This window comes from Carica papaya, chromosome 9 (assembly GCF_054855325.1).
Source record: "Carica papaya isolate Zhongbai chromosome 9, ASM5485532v1, whole genome shotgun sequence".
NCBI lineage: Eukaryota > Viridiplantae > Streptophyta > Magnoliopsida > Brassicales > Caricaceae > Carica > Carica papaya.
Window position 1 is genome coordinate 16,064,674 of NC_142317.1, and position 24,750 is coordinate 16,089,423.

Below are 24,750 nucleotides of genomic sequence, written 5' to 3' on the forward strand. Positions count from 1 at the left end.
TACAAGTGCTTTAGTCATGTTACCGAAAAAAAACTCATATAAGTATAGATATGACATTATTAAAACAAATCTTATTTTAGCACGAATCATGTTCAAGAAGAGAATATTGCAACTGAAGATGATTTTTGGCAAATTTATGAATCATTACCTAAAGCAATTTTGCCATCTAAGAACCAAAATAATACTAATCAAGTAGTAGAAATGAGGAAAGAATTAGACGGATGCCAAATATTCTGGAATCCAATTCAGATGGAGAAATACTGCAGAGAAATTCTAAGACTCTGGTCTATACTAGAAGCAAACTTCATACTACTATTCCAAGTGGCCCTTCAGCAGACCAATCCAGAATCCAAATAATGGTGGCCAAAAAACACAAGTACAACCCAAACTTGATCCTGTTCTTCAACAAAACTTAGATTTTACTGATTTAACCCCCCTATAGCTACTAGAAAAGGAGTTTGATCTTGTGCAAAGCATTACTATTCCAAAATACTTGTTTTATCAAACAATCTCTAAAAAACATAAAATATTTCTATAAAATATTTCCACTCTTTCTGTGCCTAGAATTAATTCAGGAAGCACTAAGTAACCCAGATTGGAGGTAGCAGTTAAGGAGGAGATAGATGCTCCTAAGAAAGATGGAACTTGGGAAATTGTTAATTTACCGAGAGAGAAGACCATTGTCCAGTAAGTGGATCTTCACCATAAAATGCAAGGCTGATGGGAGTATTGAAAGGTAGAAGACACATCTTTTAGCAAAAAGATTCACTTGGACCTTCAGAATAAACTACCAAGAAACATTTGCTTTGGTAGAAAAGATTGACCCTATTCAAGTTCTTCTCTTTGTAGCAGTGAGAAGAAATTGACCTTTATATTAGCTTGATTTAGAGAATTCTTTCTAAACAGAAAACTTAAAGATGAGGTATTTATTAATCTTCCACATGGATCTGAAAAAACCTTGGAAAAGAACAAATTTGTAAAAAATCTTTATATGAATTTAAATGATTCCCAAGAATCTAGTTTAAAAGATTTAATACAATAAGTAAAGAACATGAATATCCTCAGAGTCAAAACAATCAAATCATGTTTTATAAACATTTAAGATCTGGTTTGTTGGTCATGCTTATTGTCTATGTTGATGATATAATCATCATAAGAGATGTTTTACAGAAATTAAAACCCAAAATAAGAAGCTAGCTGGGGACTCTGACATTAAAGATTTCAGAATGTTGAAGCATTTTCTTGGTATGGAGTTTTCCATATCCACAGAAGGAATCTTTGGAAATCATTCTTGACCTACTTAGTAAACCAGTATGCTTGGTGCAAGGCAGCCGAGTCTCTCATAGAATCGAACATGAAGCTACAAGCTCTTGAAGCAAAGGATGTGGTGAATAAAAAAGAACAGTATCAAAGACTTGTATGTAGACTAATCTATCTATCAAATACTCGACCAGACATTATTTTTGCAGTAAGTGCGATAAATCAATTTATACACTCTCCAACCTAAAAGCATTTTGAAGCAGTTCATAGAATCCTTAGGTAGCTAAATGGAACCCTTGATAAAGAATTACTTTTAGGAATCACAATCACCTATAGATAGAGTTTTATAAAGATGCAGACTGGGCTGGAAGTGTCTCAGATAGAAAATCAACATCAGGATACTGTACCTTTATGGGAGGAAATTTAGTGATATGGACGAGTAAGGAAACAAACTCTGGTGGCCAAAAGTAGTGTTGAGGCTAAATATAGATCTCTTGCTCATGGAAATTTTGAAGTTTTATGGTTAAAGAGACTTCCTGAATTAAAGATCTCTATAACACTATTGATTTAGGTGTACTATGATAATAAATCAACAATCACTATTGCACACAATTCTGTTGACAGAACAAAACATATAGAGATTGATAAGCACTTCATCAAAGAAAAGATTGATAATGTAATAATTTGTATGCCTTATGTTCTATCTATCAATCTAGTTGCAATTCTAACTAAAAGGTTTCACAAGAAACAATTTGACAGTTTAATTTCCAAGTTGGAAATGTAAGATATTTTCATGCCAACTTGAGGTGTAGTATTGAAAAATTTGCCATTAGTGTCCAGATTCTAAATATTTACTTTCTCATTTAGTTTATGAGAGTATTTTTGTTTGACTAGGAAGATTTGTAGGATCCCAAGTGTAATTAGTTTTTTTTTTTTTTTTTTTTTTTTGATAAGATGTCCTCAAGCAATAAGTAAGACTTAATAAAATGTAGAATTAGAAAAAAATTAAAGCAGACTATTTCACTCTCCATTTTCAACCAGAATATTTTTCTTCTGTTTTCCTCTCAATCTACAATATGTAATGAAGTACCAGAAGTGCAACCAAAAAGGTATATAGAAAGACGAAATCTATGAAAAAGCAATCGATGAAAAAAATTAAGGGAATTACCCAATCCAGAAGACAAAAGCAATTGAGCTCAGGAATATAGCTCATATTATGCTTTCCAGTAACGATTTCCAGAGCCACAATTCCGAAACTGTAAACATCTGCCTTGTAGGTCAAGTAGCCCCACAGTGCATATTCTGGTGCCATATACCCTCTGCATATAATAAGATTTGAAAGGCTCTACATCAACGTGCAGAAAATGAATTTAAGTAAAAAATAAAATAAAATATGAACCTATATTATTAGAGACATCTGGCTTACATAGTCCCAGCAACTCGAGTGCTGATGTGAGTTTTTTCCTCCTCGTAAAGTTTAGCCAGTCCAAAGTCAGAAATTTTTGGGTTTAAATCCTTTTCAAGCAGAACATTTGTACCTTTTATGTCTCTATGAACAATTTTAAGCCTTGATTCTTCGTGAAGAAAAGCTAAACCTTTTGCTATCCCAACACAGATCTTATGCCTTGTGGACCAGTCTAGTTTCAATTGAGAATTTTCGGGGCCTGACACACGAAGTTAGTCTTGGTGAAACCTAAGATCAGGATTATCCTGTGACTGTAATAATAAAGAAAGAACAAAACTCACCAAATAGAGCACAAGCAAGGCTGTTATTCTCCATGTACTCATATATTAGCAATAGCTGATCTCCTTCTATACAACATCCATAAAGCTTTACAAGGTTTGGGTGTTGCAGACAAGAAATCATGGATACTTCGTTTAAAAATTCACGATTTCCTTGGTTTGATTTAGATGAGAGTTGCTTCACTGCAACTGCAGTTCCATCAGATAACTTACCCTGCATTGCACGGACAACATGTTGGGTCTAGCAAACACATTAGGAAGTGTACATAGATATGCATAAATGCTTACACATGTAAATACTAGAGCAAAATACAAAAGCAAACAAGCAAGCAGCGTAAGAAACAGTTTACAAAATAACTTATATAGCTCGGCCAGCATACCCACTATGGGAGTGATGGAAACCAAATTCACTGTGAAAAGACTTGAAGAATATAAAGTAGTTCTCTTGTGCTTAAACCCTAACCCTACTAAACCAAAATCTCAAGGAAAGTAGCAATGCAGCTAAAATTCAAGACAAATTAGAACAGATTGACACAAATTCAAGTGTAAACACAGTTTCCCATGCATAGGTTAGCCAGGATACCTTGTAAACAGGCCCGAATCCACCTTCTCCAATCTTGTTTGCAGATCCAAAATCACCAGTGGCAGCTCTAATTTGCTTTAAGGTAAATAAAGATATTTGGAGATCTAAACCTTTAAAACCTGTTCATAGAGAGTTACAATTGCTTCAGGAACTTGCAACTTCAACAAAGAACTACTAAATTTTTGTGCAACAACCAGAGACTATAACACGAGATTTCATAGTGATTTTTTGTATGCAAGTGATTAGAACATTAAGTTTATTTCATAATATTTATCTTAGAGAGAAAGGCTACAAATCGCATGTTTCAATGTTATAGCTAATTGATAACTCCATCATAGCACAGTGATGAATTCATGCCAAAACATTAACGAATTTGCATGCTTTTAAAATTGAAGAAACAATCAAGGTATATCGAAAAACCCCACAATGACTGTTCTGATAGTTGTCTTGTAAAACCATTAAACAAGAGATTGATAAATAGGATATATTTAAAAAAAGGATAAATAACGAAGCATAAATATATTGTGAACAAATACCAAAGGATATAGGTTGTTTTAATATATTTGTAAATTTACTTCTTATGTACACCGTCAGCATTGTGCCCAGCAAAATGGAATACAAGCACTAATAGTTATACATGTATCAGAAAACATAAGAAGAAAGAAAAAAATCCCATAATCAACACTAAGCCACTAAGAGAGCTTGTTATTCTACTCATCAAGTCAAAATCCTTATAAACCAGGGCTAAAAAAATTGAAAATTAACATGAAGAACTGGAACATGAATCTAAAATAGCCAAACCATTTTGTCTCCTTCTCTTGGCTTTCAGATGGCTTCTCCACCAAATGATACCTAACACCAAGCATATGATAGATAAGAATCCCACAATTCCAACAACAATTGCAGCTGTTTTTCCTCCTGCTCCTGAATTAACTGGGAATGCTGCACAGATGAACCATTTAAGTACTGACATTATTATGTACTAAAAGCTCATGAAGCTAAACTGACATGACACTTGAAATGGTTAAAATCCACAAATCAACAAAACATTGTGATGAGACTTGAATTCTTTTGATTTCAGGATAGATTAGTTAGGAGAAAATATTATTATCATTCAGCTATTATTTCAAAAAAAAAATTCTCATTCAGCCAATGTTGTTCAATAACTTTTGGAGCTTTAGTTCTTGGAAATTCAGAAAAAAATCTTGGCAAGCTTCTGCAACTTTTCACATGATTTTTTCCCTTTTTGAGTTTACATGTCTGTAAATGTAGTCTTCTAAGCTAAAACACTAAAAAAGGTTCATGCTTCATTTTCTGCTGTAATCTTATCAACGTGTGATTGCTTCACTAATTAGTTTGAAAACCAAAGTCGCTTAGAACACAAACAAAACTACTTCCTGGTATAAAGTCAATGCATAATTGTCTAAAATTACAACTGAACTTACTGGGTTCCACTGAAATAGCTGATATCAAGGGACCATAGACTCCACTTGCAGGAATTGCTGTGGTACCCTTGCCAGCCCAAGTGAAGCGGATCTCTAAAACATTATCAGTAACATTGCTAGTAACTCGCTTGATGAATGGAGACAAAGCGCCATGCGCTTCAGCCACTATATTGAAGTCCTTCTCTACTAGTTCTCCCTGCAACAATTAATGACAGTCCATAAGATTAACTTTAGTTTGAGCTTTCTAAAGAAGTACATCCTATCATGAGCATAGGGTGATTCACTTTATTACTCCATATATTACCTGATATATTCACTTCAATCATATGTAAAACAATCTAGCCAACAAACAAATTACTTGTAACTAAGAGAGATCACAGTTAACCACCTGAATGTAGATATCAAATATGCGCCTCCCAAGTTTACTATATTGATTCCCATTCATTAATTGGATCTCCGCAAAGTGCAGACTCACTTCATACTTTCCATTTTGTAGACAAAAGCCAAAGTACGTGAGAGAAAGAGGAGAAATTCGTGCAGTCTGGTACAGTTCAGGGACATTTGCCGATCGATTTTCTATAGTAAAACCTTTGTTTGAAAAATCATCGTCATCTTTGTAGTCTCCAGTGCTACTTAATCCCCAGTGGCTGACATCATTGATTACAGAATCAGCATTCTCCCTTGTATCTTTTTCATATGTAATTTCATTTACTTTGATAGCATCTCCACCACAATTAATGTGGAAAAAATGCTGATCTGCCAAGAAAAGTTATCTCAAACATTACTTCCAATGGACAAGAAGAGATAATGTTGAGAAGCCAATTATTCTATTTTTGAATAAAAGAAAAGGATATATGTATACTATTAGGAAGAAAATAGAAGATAGTAGAAAAAGGAGAATAAGCAATCCTCAAGCAGCAACCAACGAACAGAAAAAAACAAACTACAAAGAAACCTCAATGCATAACAGTTGTTCAATCCCTATGTAAATGAGCGAATGGACTGCTGAGTGTGAAAAGACCAGTTTTACTGTATAAATATTATTTTATTTTTCATATCAATTTAAGCTTATAGAAAAACTTATTTCACTCAAATCTCAGTTGCCTCTCCATTTGTGTTAATTCCTTCCAGCACTATGCTAACCTTTAGTTCTAAGCATGGTGGTCCTGTGCTTTGATCCATGCTTTTAGCCTAACAACATTGCCTATGAAATGGGATCTTAATTTATAAATGATAGATTGAATTCCTTCCTATCTGTTTAAGTTTTTTTAAAGAAAAAACAACTCAATTTTATTATTTAACAACCATAAGCCTCAACTTAAAAGAGATGCCCAAAATTGTTAACCCATGTCAGCAACAAAGGAGATTGGTAACTTAGTTGTCAATAAACTCTATAGTTCCTTTCGAGCCACAACATAACATTTGGTGCTCCTTTCTACCAAATCCATCCAAGGAGTAAAAAAAGACTACCATATAGCCTTCAACATATTATGCCGTAACACATATCAACAGACAAATGTAGAAATCATATAACTAGTAAGTCAAAAGCTAATGGTTGAGACGTAGCTAACTAAACTTTACATATATACATATACACACACACACATACAAATATCAGTAACAATCACAAAATCACATGTTGCAACCTTATTTTGTAAAATAATTTAAATATATCAGTAAATTAAAATTATAGTTTAAATAATAAATTTAGAATTACAACTAAATCCTAAAAAAAACTTTGTTATCAAATATAAATGGAATATGTTTCATCTCGATTCCTAAATATTAGGACTTGGAAACATAAAATTAGAATCTAAATCCCAAATAAAATGTATTATCAAGTGTTAATGCAATACAAATAGAAAACCAGTCTTGATTGTAGATAAATTTTCAGATGAATAAAAATATTTCTATTATAGATTCAATTAACATGTTATGATTTATTTAGCTGTCTCCAATAAAAATACTTCACTGTAGATAAACTTTGAGATAAAATAAAAAATAGTTCTACAATAAATTTATTAACATGTTATAATTTATTTAGGTACTCAAGAAAAAATCAATTAATAAATGAAACAATAAGTTTGATTTTGAAAGTTCATCTAAAATAGTTAAAATAAATCCTACATAAATTTTGTTATAAAATGCAGAAGAAATACAACTATATCATTTTTGAGAGATGGGGTAAAGATAGGGACTTAAACCCAGATTTCTTACTAAAAAGTCAAGATTTTCAATCGACAAGTTAGGTTTTTCGTGTTATAGATACCTTTTGATTCCTAAATAATAAGATTAGGATTTTTTATAAATTCAATTAACCTATTATAATTTATTTTGGCATCTGAAATAACATAAGTACATCAATAAAAGTTATTTTACCTAAAATATTCAAATAAAATAAAATACTCAAATTAACAAATAAAACAACAAATATATTATTACAATTTAACAAGTACATAAATGTAATGATTATGCATCTTGCACAATAAAACAAAATTCTTGTAAGATATTAATAAAAAATATTTTTGAAAATAATGGTTATAGACCTTGCACAATAAATCATAAAAAATTTTTACCGATCGTCTTGGCAAGCATGAACTAAACAAATTCAAGGTAGTATATGTTTAGATATTGTTATTGATGTAAATTTCTATTAATTTCACTCATTTTAAAATTAATAACTTAAAATATTTTTAAATAAATTTACATCAAATTTAAATTTCTTAAAAATAATTTACCATAATTTAGAAGATAGACATTAACTAAATATTCTAAAAGATAAATTGCCACAAATAACATGAATTTTAAAAAATAAATATATTTTAAATTTAATTAAAAATAAATTCTATTTGAATTCAAATTAATAAATAAAATAAATTATAATTTTTACATTGATTTTCATCACTCTCCCTTCATGTAGAAATTATAATCAGTAGATTTATTTTGTTTGAACACTTCTCTCCAATATTTCTTATTTAATCTTCATAAGCAGTTCTCTTCAATTGTTAATGTACTTCTCATCAATTTTAAATTATTGATGTACTTCTCATCAATTTTTCATAATTTAATACACTTTTCATCAAAATCTTCAATAATTTAATACATTTCTTATCAAAATTTTCAATAATTTGATGTCCTTCTCATTAAAATTTGCAATTAATTCTCTTGGAGCACTTCTCTCTAACATCTCTTGGAATATTTCTCTCCAAATCCCATCATTTTCAACCACATTACACAAATCAAATATTGTAGATCTGTTTGTATTTTCACAGCTCATAATCGATAATTTTCTCTTGTGAAAATGGGAGGTGAAACTAATGTAAAAGTGTTTGAGACCATATTTAATGTAGGAAATTCACTTGTTTTTTCTCTCTATATACTTATTTTTCTCACAGACCTATGATCAAGAAAGATTCTAATACCACTTATTGAGATTCAAATATTAATGTTCATGTGACTTAATTTTGATAATATTTTATATATTTTTTGAGAAATATTTCGGATATATTTTAAGAATATTCTTTAAAAAATCTTAATATTTTACCTATATAAGAATTTATAATTCTATTGATAATGTACTCTCAATTTTTATCATAATAAAAAATTTCTTCTTAATTTTACCCTTATATTAATCAAACTACATTAAACCTCATATATTTTCTTATTTCGTTATCGGGCTTGTGGGAAATAGGTTAGATGGCTTTCACCGGCCCATTTGGCCAGTCCGGACCAAGGGAACCCAAAACGCACAGTTTCACTTAAGTGAGTGATTTGGTGCGTTTAGATCCAAATGACATTGGGACATGATGTATATTTAAACCCGTCTCCTTCCCAAAGAAACCTTAACGCGACTCTCCTCTATAATTATCAACTGCAACCATCCAAAAGGTTCCATTTTTCTCTATTTTCTTGTGTTTTCTCTTGATTTCTTGCAAGTTAGTGGGAGTTCTCTTTGTTTCGGTCGCTGCAACAAAGATTTCTCATACTCTTCTCACTCCTGCGACCTTCACCATTGCCGCACACAAATCTAGTAATCCTCTTCACTTTTGCTTATTATTTTTATATAAATCATTTGATTTTTAGATAGGTTAGTTGGTAAATCTCATTTTCTTTCATGGTACTGGAGCATATTAGGAATGAATAGTCAAAATTTTTACCAAACCACTGCAAACCCGAACTCAAACCTTAAGGATTTGGCCGTAATAAATATGGATCCTTCAAATGTCAACAGTTTGTACTATCTTGATAAATCATTGAATTCTATCACGGTTCTTGTTCTGGAGATGCTTAATGAAGACAATTATTATACATGGGCAAAATCTATGGAACGAGTATTGAGTATACAAAACAAAAGGAGGTTTATAGATGAAACCTTAACACAATTTATAAATCCAACAGATCCATTGAGAACATGGTGTAATGATATAGTGATTATTTGGATATAGAATGCGCTTTCACCTGACATTAAGACCAACATATTTTATGCTCAAACGACACATCAACTATGACATGAACGAAAACAAAGACATGCTGAACAAAATGCAACCAGAGTGTATCAAATTAAAAAATCTATATCTATACTCACACAAAACTAGGAGCAAGTAAGGACTTATTTTTCAAAACTCAAATTCTTGATTGATGAACTCATAAATTATGAACCTATTCCCAACTGCAAATATGGGGGCCTTAAACCCATTGTTGGGTACTAGGATATGGATCATATAATGAGGTTTTTTATTGGACTAATAAGTCATATAGCTTGACAACAAAAATCTCGATAATGAAGCTTTTTCCTAGTTTGAATAAAGCATTTTCTATCATCCAACAAGAGGAAAAAATGAGAGAAATTTCTTTGAAATCTATTACTAACTAGGTCATACCTTTTAGTATAAAGGAAGTCAACAAACCACACAAAAATTCCAGTTCGAACAAGGAAAAATATTAGTATACTTATTGCAAGAAGATTGGACACTCTTTGGAAAGATGCGCACCCAAATAGATCTGTATGCACCAATTGCAACCTACTAGGACATACAACTGAAGTATGCTATAGAGATAAAACAATTAAATGAACAAAGGTCTCAAAGCAAGATTAGACAACCCACCATCAATTAAGCATCTTCTATTGATACACAAGCTGAACTCAAGGGAGAGGAGCACAATTTGTTGACAAATGATCAACTTCATCAACTTATGGCTTTCACTCAGCAAAGTCAAGCTATTGTCAATATGGTACAAGCAACTTCAGAGCAACCTTAAGATCAGAAACTCACAGCATTCTTTGGTATGTTTTCTTGTTTTAATGCTTGCACAATAGATCAAAATAAATACACATTGGATAATTGATATTGAGACCTCATATCACATGGTACACACACCACAATTATATATTGAGATAACATAAAATATTAAATTTAAAGTTGTATTACTAAATTGGGAAAGGGTATATGTATCTCATGTAGCAGTAGTAAAATTAAGTGAAACTTGTATTAAACAATGTATTATGTGTGCATTCATTTAAATTTAATTTAATATTTGTAAGAATGCTAACACGAGATATTAGATGTTGTCTAATTTTCTTACAACAACATTGTATCATCCAGAATCTTTCGACCTGAAAGACACTTGGAATGAGTGAGATTAAGTATGGATTATACTAGGTTAGACAACCTAAGGATTCAGAAGACACAAATCAACAAATATTTACAGGAATGACAGTGCAAGCTTCCAGCAAAGAAGAAAGAGACTTTGATGTGTGGCACTACAGACTTGGACACCCTTCATTCAACTATAGTTTTGATTTTTGATATGTTAGCAAACAAAAACTCTAAATTATGTTATGTATGCCAATTGAAAAAAATGCACAAACTTTCATTTTGTGATAGCAGTAATAAAGCAAAACAATGTTTTGATTTAATACATTGTGATATTTGGAAACCTTGTAATGAAATTTCTTATGATGGATTTATATATTTTTTTAACAATTGTTGATGATTTTACTAGATGTGTTTGGGTGTATATGATGAAAAACAAGGCCGAAACACGCATATATTTACAATACTTTTGCACTTTTATTGAAACTCAATTTGACAGGAAAGTAAGAGTGATTAGAATTGATAATTAAAGAGAATTCGAAATGAAAAGATTCTATGATAAATCATGCATAAAAAAAACTGCGTAGAAACTCCACAACATAATGGAAGAGTTGAAAGAAAGCATCAACAAATACTCAATACCGCAAGGGTACTGAAATTCCAAAGTGGAATGGACATCAAGTATTGGAGAGATTATGTTCTTATTGCTATATATTTAATTAACAAAGCACCCTCTTCAGTGCTAGGTGGCAAGACATCTTTTGAAGTTCTACATAAAAAGAAACCAAATTATTGTCACCTAAAAGTATTTGGATTTTTGGCTTTTGCGTATATTTTAATGAGTGAGAGACAAAAATTCAATGCAAAGACAAGAAGATGTGTGTCCTTAAGGTATTCTTTTGGTACAAAGGGATACAAATTGTTAGATGAAAAAACCGGTGAAGTCATTATTTCTAAAAATGTAATATCTCATGAAAGAGTATTTCTTTACAAGAATATATTGGTAAACGAACTGGAATCAAACACTTTTGTGCAAGATAACACTAGAGACCAAACAATAGGTCAAGATAGCCTAGATATAAAAGTTAGGAATCCCACACAGATAGAAAAAATATCTAGTAGTCAAGAAAGGATCGATGGCGAAGGAGAAAGAAGAGAAGAATATGTGATTAGATTCAAAGGAACACTAACTACATGGAGCAGCCTGATCCAGAAGTTTGCAGTGGTGGTGTTGTTTCCCTATCAAGAACATTCACATACAGTAAACTTACGGGAAGACACAAGAAGTACATACTTGTTGTAGCATCCCATGATGAACCAAGTTCATATAAGGAGGCTAGCAAAGACCTAAACTGGAAAGATGCAATAAAAAACGAACTCCAAGCTCTTGAAGAAAACAAGACCTAGAAAGTAGTTGAGTCATCAACAGAGAAGAAAGCAATCGGATGCAAATGGGTCTACAAGGTGAAATTCAAATCAGATGGGACCATTGAACGGCACAAAGCTAGATTTGTTGCTAAGGGTTTCACCCAAAGAGAGGATCTAGACTATCACGAGACATTCTCATATGTGGCCAAAATCATTTCCATAAGAATATTGTTAGTTCTAGCTGCGATCAAATGATGGCATCTTCAACCGCTAGATGTCAACAATGTTTTCTTGCATAGAGACTTAAATGAAGAGGTATATATGGAACTTCCGTCTGAGTATCAAAAAGCGGAGAAAGGAAGGTATGTAGATTACTAAAAAGCTTGTATGGGATTGAAGCAAGCATCCAACCAATGTATGCTAAGTTTTCCGAGTTTATTATCCAACAAGGATTTAAGTAGTCCAAGCATATTACAATTTATTTGTGAGAACTAACGGTGAGAGTTTCACAGTTTTATTTTTTTATGTTGATGATAGTATTATAATAGGTAATGATAAAGGTGCAATCAAAGAATTAAAAATAGTACTAAATAACAAATTTTAAATTAAATATTTTAGAAATCTAAAATATTTAATTGAAATTGAAGTTGTTAGGTCAAAGGAAGGAGTTTAGATATGCCAGAAAAAATATGCCTTAAACTTTGAAAGATATGGGGGTTCTAGGAAGCAAAACCTCATCACTTCCTTTGGATCAAAATATCAAGCTTTCAAAGGACAAAGGAGGCCAATTCTAGATCCAATGACATACAAAAGGTTGATTGGAAGGTTGATGTACCTCACATTAACTAGGCCAGACTTAGCCTACTTTGTCCAAGTCTTAAGCCAATTCATTGAGAATCAAAGAGATTGTCACTTGAAGGCTGCATCAAGACCTATTTTACTCAAATACATATGAATTAAAACTAAATACCGATACAAATAGTGATTGGGAGAGATACCCAGACACAAGATATTGTGTTCTATTGGGGAACTCACTGATATCCTATAAGTCCAAAAGAAAACAAACAATCTCTAGATCCTCAATGAATGCGGAATATAAAGTTATGGCCAGCATATGCTGTGAATTAACTTGGATTAGACACCTACTTGATGATCTTAAGGTATCTAATTTAGAAGCAACAGACTTGTATTATGATAATAAAACAGTCATACATATAGTTGTCAATCCCGTGTTTCATGAGAGAACAAAACACATTGACATAGATTTTAAATTATTTAAAGACAAGGTGTAAGAAGGGAGCATAGTGACAAGGTATGCGAGCAGCAAGCAACAGGTAGCAAACATCTTCATTAAACCTCTATCTAGCTGTCTTCTCAAAGAGCACATGATTAAGATGGAATCAGAAAACGTCTACTCTTCATCTTGAGGAGGGATATTATCGGGCCTGTGGGAAACAAGCCAAATGGCTTTCACCAGCTCATTTGGCCGGTTCGGATTAAGAGAGCCAAAAACGCATGTGAAATCGGGACAGGATGAGTATTTAAACACGTCTCCTTCCCAAAGAAACCCTAACATGACTTTCCTCCGCAAACGCCACCTGAACCATCCAAAAGCTTCCATTTTTCTCTGTTTTCTTGTGTTTTCTTTTGATTTCTTGTAGGTTAGCAGGAGTTCTCTTTGTTTCAGTTGCTGCAGGAAGGATTTCTCATACTCCTCTCACTCTCACGACCTTCACCGTCGCCGCATGCAAATCTGGTAATCCTCTTCACTTTTGCTTATTATGTTTACACAAATCATTTGTTTTTTAGATAGATTAGTCGGTAAATCTCATTTTCTTTCATATTTTATTCTTTACTTTTTGTGATTGTATTTATTAGAAGATTTATTTTCTCAACAATTAGACAATAAGTAGTTTAAGGATCAAGGAGGGCATTATAATTCTTATCTCCGTGCTACATAAAAAGAGATTTTATAGAGATATTTACGCTACTCGGTCTTGGATATTATTGATTCAAAATAACACGACAATATCTTCTTATATTTGCAATCAGCTAGCTAGCCTTACCATGCATTACCACTATGAATTTAACTAGATTGGATGTGTGTATTTGTGTGTTTGAGTTTGAATATGTTGAAATTATGAATTTCAAGGGAAATGTTTCTAATGAGATTTCCATGTGATGATAAGATACTTACATTTCTCACATTTTTCATTTCTACATGGAAGAGCTCCACGCCTATAATCCAAGAAAAGAAAAATCAATTAGCACAAGATAGACACCATATAAGGAAAATTTATATGTATATTAGAGAAGCAACAATGATTGAGTTGATCAACCAGCTACAGTATACAACCACTATAAACAGAACATCTATACAAGATTTTTAAGTCCAAGCATTGCCTCCCATTAAAATGGCAATGCTTTAGCAAATCCAATTAGTGAAACAGGAAAGTAACAAAATGAATATTGTATAATTAGACATGTTAATGATGATCACTTGAATGGTAAGAAGGGAAGAAATATACAAGTTTCTTTCCATTGAAGAGCTTCTGAATAAGTTTGTGTTAGAGTTTCTGGTGAAATAGCAAAGCAGAAAAAATGATTAGCAATTATGATCAAAAGATTCTGTACATAGAGCAGCATACAGAAACAAATGTGTATATTTTCAATAAGAAATTAAAATATACTTACAATATTCGCTGACAAGCAGGTTTCTCACTGTCTTGCCACGTGAAATTATTATATGAAAGATCCCTGAAATAAGAATTGAAACAGGTGCATTTTCTGAATACTTGAGCGGATAAAAAAAATTCTAACCCACACCTCGAAGAAGTGTATATATATATATATATATTTTCTAAGCCATTAACATTATCCACTAGATTTCCACTTGATAATTTAATTATTTGATATTTAATATAAGCATGGATAATTATCAAAAATAAAATATAAGCATAAATTGAAATATTTCCTATATTGAGAGAGAGAGAGAGAGAAAGGAAATAATAGTCAAAATGAACATGTGAACTACACTTACAAACTAATGCCTCTCCTCAAGATTGCCTCAGTTATATCTCCACTAAGACTGTTGTTACTTAGAAAGCTGATCAACATTAGAACAAGATGTCAATATGATTTATGTATTGTGATTACATACCAATTCTCTGGAACTAGTTCATTTAAAGAAAAATAACCTTACATGATTTTGAAACTTTGAGATATAGTGGTAACGGGAAGTTGTCCACGCAATTTATTAAAAGTTAGATCCCTGTCCAAAAACAGAACGCAATGCACTCTTCACTCCTTACCGGATCAATTGAGCCTTCCCGTGATAAATAAACTAATATCTAACTTAAGGAATACATGATCAGATCATAGAGAAGGGTGATAATGTGGATAGCTCATTCTTGTAAGATATTTCAAGAAAATAATAGAGTAGAAGTAAAATTAAGCAAGGACAATTTATTGTTGTAATATATTGCAAGCAAGTATTCAATAAGTAAAATAAAGAAAGCAGATTATACATATGAACAAGATTAGAAAAGGAAACTTCCAAAAGATATATATACACACACATATATATACATATATATTATCCTAGATTATATGTTCAGACAACTAATAGATGATTGAATTTCCATTTTTCAGCATGTTTCAGTTTTTGTTTAATAAAAAAAGCTAGATTGGGTAATTATCCATTATGGCTACTGTAATTAAGAAAACTTAACTACCATAAAATATTCTTTTATCCAAAATCATAATAGCTCACTAAAATCAAAATCAATTTCGCAACTGTAAATCCATCAAAACACACTAATAAATTAAGCCTTAAACCCGTTAAATCAAGCATTATGGGTTTCAAATAAAGTGGTGGTATCTGAACCATTAGAACACTGTGCTAACAGTTCCAGCATGTTTCAGGTAATGAATTAGAGATGTTTCTATACTCCAAATTGCATTTGTTTTAAACCTAGTCTATCATCATCACAATCGAAGATAGTCGTAATTTACATAACAGGTACATAATTCAAATAATTTCACTTTCTCAATTTTACAATTATGAATTTGCATTACTTCTTGTCAATGAATCAATTACACAAACGTCTAATTTGAATTAAATATAGAATCGACTTTAAATATGTAATGTTATTATTTGTATTTCTATTACATTTATATCTTGTTCCTATTCCATAAAGCTTGAATTTGAATAAACTCCATGTTAGTCAATCAAGCTGGCGGCTCCTATCATTCTTTCTTAAACAGTAAAATTTAATATATTTAAGTAGACAAATATAATCTTACATATATCATAGTTCTTTTCTTGCTACTACTATCATCTCCTCTGCTTTAGTTAAACAACATGAATCTGATTAGCAAGCTGAGTTTTCTCATTGAAAACAAGTCATGACAACTGAATTAAATGCTCTTCTTACTAATGATTGTGATAGCTTGTTCATCCACCAGTTAGTGCTAATATTGTCAAATGTCACTGAATATATAAGGTAAAAGAGAACATTGATAGCTTTCTAAAGTGTCATAAAGTTCAATTGATTGCTTAATATTTTCAACAACTTGTATCGATCTTCATGAAACTTACAGTCCAGTTGTCAAGCCCTCTTGATATAATCCCAGATGGACCTAAACAAGTCCCGCAAAAAGAGTCCCGCAAGAAGCAGGAATCCTGCAGTAATCAGGATTCCCGCAGGATAACCACCTGCGAGCATGCAGCAGCATGGGCAAGAAGTTGAATGTGCACGGCACGCCATGCCACACGCGCATATGCAGCAAGCACACTGCGGGCTCGCATGCATAGCAGCGCGCACGCAGATGACACCCAGGAAATGCCCGCGGGAGGGGGATTATACTCCCTGGATTGATGGGGTTTGCCCCTACAAGGATTCCCACGAGTCCAAAGCCAAAAAGGAAACTAACTTAAATTGTTTTATGCCCAAAATCCACCCAAGAAGGCCCAAAAAACCCACCCCAAGGAAGGTGAAGACAAGATTCAAGGGATTTTGCTCTTAACTTCAAGAGACCGGTCCAAAATTCAATTAAAGGGCCCAACCTGAGAGCCCAAGGGAGGTCTAAGGGGAATTTGGCCTTTGAAGGCCCAAGAGAAGACCAGGATGCAAAGTGGACCCACGGCTATCACATTCCGTGCATGTGAGCACCCTTGCTCACATGTGCGGGCAAGGGCATGCGTGAGGAGAGGAACTTGCACACGCGAGATTCTCCCACATGGGAGGGAACACCCACCCGAATCCTTCTCCTCCCCCAAGTCCAATTCTTGAGTCATTTTCTGACTTAGCATGCAGCAAAAGATCAAGATAAGAAGAGAAGAGTCCAAGAAGAAGTCTAGAGCAAGGAGTCACGGGAAAGCCATCCTGTGCGGGAAAGACTCCCGCCCATGCGGGAGAGTTCCAACTGGAGAGGGAGACTTCCTTCCCCTCTCTTTTCACATGTTTTCCTATGTTTTTTAGTTTTCTTTTTAGGTAGGATTCATCACCAAGAGGAATTGTATATGAATTGAATATAAGAGTTCAAAGAAAGGATATTCAAGGTGAGTTTTGGCCAAAGAAGAAATCCTTCCTAGCCAAATCCCTCTTCAAGTGTTCTATCCAATTTCATTCTTCTTCAACTTCAAACTCTACAATTTAATTAATTAAATACAAGGAAGATCAAGCTGAGATGATGTGAAGCACTTCAAGTCAACGTGGATGCAAGAATCGGCCAGGAGAGGAGAATAGCTATCCACTTTAATTTTGAAGTCCTTCAATTATTATTTTAACTGAGTTTTAGATTAAGACAATCTAAGAGTTTGAGATAGATTATGGTTTGATTTTGTTTAGAATAAATCTGGTGAAAGTCTATATAAAAGGCTTATCCTTAAGTTTTAAACACAATTAAGTTAGGATCAATAAAATTTCAGTTTATTTTTACATTTAGCTTATGTTAATTGTGAGAGTTAGAATTCATCAAGTAAGTTGTTTCAACCGTCTTCTGAGAATCGACTTATTGGTTAATTCGTTACGTCTTTTCCATTCCTATTTTATTTTTTAATTACCTTGTTTTACATTCATAGGTTAAGTGTAGGTCAAGTAAGAAGGGTTTATTTTAAAAATTTAAATCTTTCTACATGCTGATGTGTATATGGGGGCTTTTGATCACAATGTTAGTCCTGGGTTCTGCATCACCTCTACTATTCATACTATTTCGTTAATTCAACAACTCAATGTCAATAATGCTTTCTTTATAGTTTTCTCAAAAAAAGAAGTTTATATGAAGCAACTTTAGAGATTTGATAACTCAGAGTATCCTTACATGTTTGTAAACTAAACAAGGGTATTTATGGTCTTAAACAAGCCCAAGTCGTGCAGATATAGCTCTCATATGGTTATAATCATGTTTTATGTTGATGATATTACCCTCACTGCTTCTTCTGGCAACTTGTTAGAGTCTTTTCTTGTGAAAAATAGGTTTTTAGTGACTAATCTGAACACGCATTATATTTGAGTATTTAAATTTCTCACAAAAATGGGTACACTATTATATTGCGTCATCATAGTAAGCCTCTAGCTACTCCTATCTACCCGTGGTCAAATTGGTAAAGGTTATAGTTCCCTGCATTCAAATTTTATTTCATATTGCAGTGTTGTTGAAGCCTTGCAATATCTTACTTTGAATCGTCGTGAGATTTCCTTGGCAATAAATCAAGCTTGCGAACATATGCATGAATCTTGAGAGGACTATTTTCAAGTTGTCAAAAAAATATTACGCTACATATGAATTTGAACATTAATGCATATCTGTATAATTTTGTGGCATGGTAAATTTCTGACTCAATATATGTGATTAATTCTTGATAATTTTAATATTCGTAGTTTGAGTATTAGTCAAGTAATAAAAAACCACAAACACAAAAGACACCTAATGGCCGGTTAACTAGGATCAGGTAGAGAGGACATGTGGACTAGCTTAGATTAGATTTTCCAAGACTAATATAAAAGAACCTAAATATAAACTTTACAAAACTTATTTAGCCTAGACTTTTTGAAAAAAAAAAAAAATTATACTTCAAATTTTATTAGTTATTTTATTTTAGTTTTAAATGTTTAAACCTTTTTAATTTTAGTTTTTTAAATTATAAAGAGTTTAATTTGAGTCATCAATGTGTCAAACTTTTTAAAATTTATATCATCATGTAGACAATCATAAAAAAATAGTTTAGTAATTTTGTATAAATTTGTTGCAGACAAGTGGGGATACCTGCTACCACAATATTTCTTTTCTTCTTCATTCTATTAGGATATTTTTCGGATGCCAGGTGCCTATATAATGATACCCTCCTTATTCTATCATGCAAGGAAAATCATAGGAATCCTTCTCCTCTCGAAAATCTTCATTTTCCTTCCCTAAAATCCTCATAGTATCAGAGCATCTCTAATCCAAAAGCTTCAATCCAACTGAGCCAAATCCTCAGATGGCCGCGGATGAGCAAAATTCCTCTCTACCCGAAGTACTCTCGGGTGCTTATATACCTACACCCACCAATACCAGACCAGTGGAACAGACTTCATCATTTATCACCCACCACAAACTCAACGGTAACAACTATCTGCAATGGTCTTCGTCAGTGCTGCTGTTCATCTGAGGGAAAGGATGTGACAAATACAATGGCAACACCGCCACAAGCACACGACCAAAATGTGCAAGCCTGGAAGATTGAAAATAGCATGGTCATGTCGTGGCTAGTAAACTCCATGATTCTCGAGATTGGAGAGAGCTTCTTACTCTACGAGACTGCGCACGAAGTCTGGGAAGCTACTCGAGAGTTCTACTCCAGTCGGGATAACACGTCGGTCATCTTCGAGATTGAATCCGCCCTCCATGAGCTGCGACAAGATGAGATGTCTGTTACCTAGTATTATAATTCTCACACTCGTAATTGGCAGCAGCTTGATAGCTTCGAAGAACACAAATGTAGCTGTTCGGAATACGCAAAGAAGTTCAAAAAGATTGTTGAACAAAAGAGAATATTCAAGTTTTTAATGGGGTTGAACAAAACTCTAGATAAGTAAGAGGACGAGTGTTAAGTACAAAGCCCTTACTAAGTATTCGAGAAGTTTTTTCTGAGGTCCGCCGCAAGGAGAGCCGGAAAAAGGTGATGATGGGAGAAACCCAGCTCGCTCAACTAAGTGAAAACGCCTCGGAACTCACCACCCGGGTTACTGATTTTCGAGGAAAGAGAGGACGGCCATGGTGTCAATTCTGCAAAAAACCAGACCATCTTCGTGAGAAATGCTGGAAGCTTCATGGAAAACCAGGAGAGAAGAAGCCTATCAGACCATAAATTCATCACAAAAATCTAGCAACCTCGAATGATCCATCAAACACTCAACCGATAGCGCTCCCTTCAGTCCAGAACAGATGGAGGCCCTCCTAAAGATGTTTTCACAAAAGGGTCTTCTCGGTAATATTTCAATTGCACAAAAAGGTAATTCCTTACTTTGTTTATCTGCCTATTCCACAAAAAGGCAAATGTAGATTGTGAATTTAGGGATATCTGATCATATAACAGGAGATTGTTCACTGCTTCACCAATACAGTGAGTGTAAGAAGGTATTTTCTATAAAAGTTGCTGATAGAACAAGTTCTAGAGTGGCAGGAATTGGCTCAACTAATATATCACCATGTTTGACACTACATTCAGTTCTCTATGTACCCAATTTGGATTGCAATTTGTTATCTGTGAGCAAACTATCTAGGGACCTGAACTGTATTTTTAAATTTGACACTGATTTTTATGTATTTTAGGACTTAACTTCAGGGAAGACGATTGGCAGTGCTAGGTTGGAGTCAGGACTATACCTTCTACCAGTTAAAACACCTCCTTCAAATGGACAAACTTCAAATGTAGTATGTACTAATTCAGCTTCTGTAGGATATTCAAATGATGACTACTCTATCATATTATGGCATTATTGATTAGGACATCCAAATTTTTTGTATTTGAAACAACTGTTTCCTACTTTGTTCAGAAATAAAAGTCCACTTTAATTTTAGTGTGAAATATATCAATTCTCTATACATATTCAAAATTCCTTTCTGATTTTGGCATATAAACCCTCAAAACCTTTTGCATTAATCCATAATGATGTATGGGGACCATCACGGGTAAATAACATCACTGGTATAAAATGGTCTGTATCCTTCATTGATGATCACATTAGAATTATCTGAGTTTTCCTTATGAAAGAAAATTTTGAAGTGGGCCAAATATTTTAGAAATTCAACATTATAATTCAAAACTAATTTCACACCACAATAGAAGTGTTGGAATCAGACAATGCATGCGAATATTTTGAATCCACTCGGGGAAAATACCTTACTGATCAAGGCATTATCCACCAAAGTTGATGTGTTTACACTCCATAGCAAAATGGTAAAGCCGAAAGAAAAAAGAGACATATTCTTGAACTTACTCGATCGCTTATGTTTACTATACATGTTCCCAAATATCTTTGGGGAGAGGCTATCATCACCACTACCTACTTGATCAACAGAATGTCTTCCCGTATACTCAAACTTAAAACACCTTACAAAACTCTCCTTCAAACCTCCCCTAAATCTCACATTCTAAACACAGTCCCGTTTAAAGTCTTTGACTGTTCTGCTTATGTTCACATCCATACTCATCTCAGGGGAAAAGTAGACCCAATGGCCCTTAAATGTGTATTTGTTGGATACTCATCAAATCAGAAAGAATACAAATGTTCTTTCCCAGGTACCTGTTGGTTTTACAACACTATGGATGTAATATTTTTTGAAAACCAACCATTTTATCCAACTTTTAATATTCATGGGGCGAATTTCACTTAGGAATATCAATTGTAAGATGTGAACACACCTCCTCTACATATCTCTTTGATAAATTCACCTTCTCCAACAACTAAATCAGTCCCTAAAATTACAAAAGAGTTGATTGAACCTAATGTCCCTAAAAGTACAAAAAAGTTTGAACTTGTCACAGAAACTGATAGCACATTACCTACAAAAAGTGAGTTACGTGTCTATATTAGAAGAAATAAGACTCAAGATGGTAAAGTATCTGAACCAACTACGCATTGTCATGAATCAACTCCTAGACCACGCACTCAGAATACAACAGGTAATGAAATCTTTGACTCATCGACTGATATTGATACTGAGTTACCTATTACTTTACAAAAAGATGTTCATTTTTACATCATGCATCCCATATAAGATTATGTCTCATATGGTAAACTGTCTTCAACATATCATGCACTTGTAAGTAAACTAGACAGCAACACCATGGAACCAAAAACAGTTCATGAAGCACTCAAGTTTTCATAATGGAAAGCTGCAATCCAAGAGGAAATCAAAGCACTTGAGAAGAATGGGACATGGGAGTTAACTGAACTGCCTTCAAGAAAAACCCCAGTAGCATAAAAATAAATATTCACTAAAAAGTATAATCCAGATGGAAGTGTGAATCGGCACAAACCCTGTCTTACTGCTAAAGGTTTTACTCAGTTATATGGAATTAATTATCAGGAGACATTTGCCCCAGTTGCCAGGCACAACACTATCCGGGTACTATTCTCGTTAGTCTCAAATCTTGATTGATCTCTTTATCAACTTGATGTGAAGAATGTTTTTCTCAATGGCAATCCAGAAGAAGAAGTGTATATGGAAATTTCACCAGAACTTTAAATGAACTCACAAAACGTGTAAACTAAAAAAGGCATTTTATGATCTCAAGCAATCCCCGAAGGCATGGTTTGATAGATTCACCAAGACAATGAAACATATTAGATATGAACAGTGCCGATCCAATCACACATTATTTGTCAAACACAGTGTCACAGGCATGAGAGCTGTTCTGATTGTGTATGTTGATGATATTATCTTGAGTACTGATCATGTTGAAGAAATTCAGAGACTTAAAAGCTTTCTAGCCAAAGAGTTTGAAATCAAAAACCTTGCGATACTCAAGTATTTTTTTTAAAATGGAAATAACTCGGTCTAAGAAAGGAATCTCTATATCACAATAAAAATATGTCATGAATCTCCTAAAAGAGACAGATATACTTGCTTGTAAACCCGCAGAAACACCTATAGAGTCAAATGCTAAGCTAGATCTCAAAACTAATAGTAAATCTGTTGATAGAGAAATATATCAGAGACTTGTAGGCAAGTTTATCTACTTAGCTCACACAAGACCTGACATCAGTTTTGCAGTGAGTACTGTGAGCCAATTCATGTCTCAACCTACTGAAGAACACATGAGTGCAGTATATCGGATTCTGAGATATCTAAAAATGACACCAGAACAAGGATTATTCTTTCAAAAAACAATGAACAGAAACATTGAAAATTTTACTTATGCAAGCTGGGCAAGATCAGTAACTGATAGGAGATCCATATCTGGTTATTGTACATATGTGTGGAGCAATTTAGTCACTTGACTAGCAAAAAATAATCTGTTGTATCAAGAAGCAGGGTTGAACCTGAATTACGATCACTTACTCATGGGATATGTGAAGGAGTGTGGCTGAAAATGATACTACTTGAACTAAGATTCTCAGTTCCTACCCCTACGAAACTCTGGTGTGATAATCAATCAAACATTAGCATGGCAAAAAATCCTGTGTACCATGATAGAACCAAGCATGTTAAGATTGATTGACACTTTATCAGGGAGAAAATTGAATACCAGGCCATAACACTACCATATGTTCCAACCAGTCAATAAACTGCAAACATACTCACAAAGGCACTACCAAAAAGGGCATTTAATAACATTGTATCCAATTTAAGATTACTCATTATCTATGTAACCTAGATTAAGGGAGAGTGTAGAAAATCATAAAAGGATAATTTAGTAATTTTGTGTGAATTTGTTGTGGACAGGTAGGGATGCCCGCTACCACAGTATTCTTTTTTTTTTCATTCTGTTAGGATATTTGTCGGGTGCCAGGTGCCTATATAATGGCACCCTCCTTATTCTGTAATGCAAGGAAAATCAGAAAAGGAATTCTTCTCCTTTTGGAAATCTTCATCTTCTTTCCCTAAAATCTTCATGTGTTCAAACTAATAACATTAAATTATTTAACTAATGCTCAAACCACAAATATTAAAATTACTAAAAATGAACCATATGTATTGAGTTTAAACAAACAAAATTTGTTGATAAGAATTTCATACTAAGTAGAATATTATATTAGTTAAAGTTCTAATAATATAATTTTACTCTATAATTAGAGTACAACTAGAATAAGGATAGCCCATTTATATATGTCTTTTAAATGTAAACACAAGAAATAAAAAATAAAATTAGAAATTTATTTTCTCCAAGAACTTCATGGTATCAGACACAAAAGAATGTTATTTTAGGATTTTGAAAAAACTCTAAAACAAGCAAAATAGGCCAAAGTTGGTACTCAATTACCCAAGAAACCAAAGTCAACATTACCCAGACAGAGTCACCGCTCAACCTCGGCCAAAACAGCCACAGTTTCCGCGCGTGTCTGCCATATGCACCGCCGGCAGCAGAAGCGCATGTGCCACACGCGCCGCCAGCTTCATCCCATTCGGCCTGAAAAACGGTGAAATACAGTCAGAAAAGCCTGATTGAGACAAATCTGGTTCCTTTTCGCACAAAATCCGACTTGATCGTGATTATCCGACCTTTTTTTCACGCAACTGCACGCATTCGGAAGATTTGCCGTTC

At 33.4% G+C, this 24,750-nt stretch overlaps 1 protein-coding gene across 2 annotated transcripts in view; it reads right to left on the minus strand.

The window, feature by feature from the left end:
- Positions 1-24,750, minus strand: part of LOC110809345 (putative leucine-rich repeat receptor-like serine/threonine-protein kinase At3g14840) — a 39,575-nt gene that overhangs the window by 7,228 nt on the left and 7,597 nt on the right. The window contains exons 12-23 of one of the 2 annotated variants that reach the window (XR_015816163.1): positions 15,196-15,264; positions 15,034-15,099; positions 14,688-14,750; positions 14,522-14,569; positions 14,191-14,231; positions 5,420-5,787; positions 5,032-5,227; positions 4,388-4,528; positions 3,587-3,705; positions 3,007-3,217; positions 2,687-2,924; positions 2,429-2,605 (exon numbers count right to left, since the gene is read on the minus strand). Coding sequence is in view for 1 of the 2 variants with exons in the window: in XM_088210916.1 (XP_088067042.1) it covers positions 2,429-2,579; positions 2,687-2,924; positions 3,007-3,217; positions 3,587-3,705; positions 4,388-4,528; positions 5,032-5,227; positions 5,420-5,787; positions 14,191-14,231; positions 14,522-14,569; positions 14,688-14,750; positions 15,034-15,099; positions 15,196-15,264 (1,711 nt within the window). In the remaining variant the exon portion in view is untranslated. The remainder of the gene's footprint in view (positions 1-2,428; positions 2,606-2,686; positions 2,925-3,006; positions 3,218-3,586; positions 3,706-4,387; positions 4,529-5,031; positions 5,228-5,419; positions 5,788-14,190; positions 14,232-14,521; positions 14,570-14,687; positions 14,751-15,033; positions 15,100-15,195; positions 15,265-24,750) is intronic. The other variant, XM_088210916.1, reaches the window with a different exon arrangement.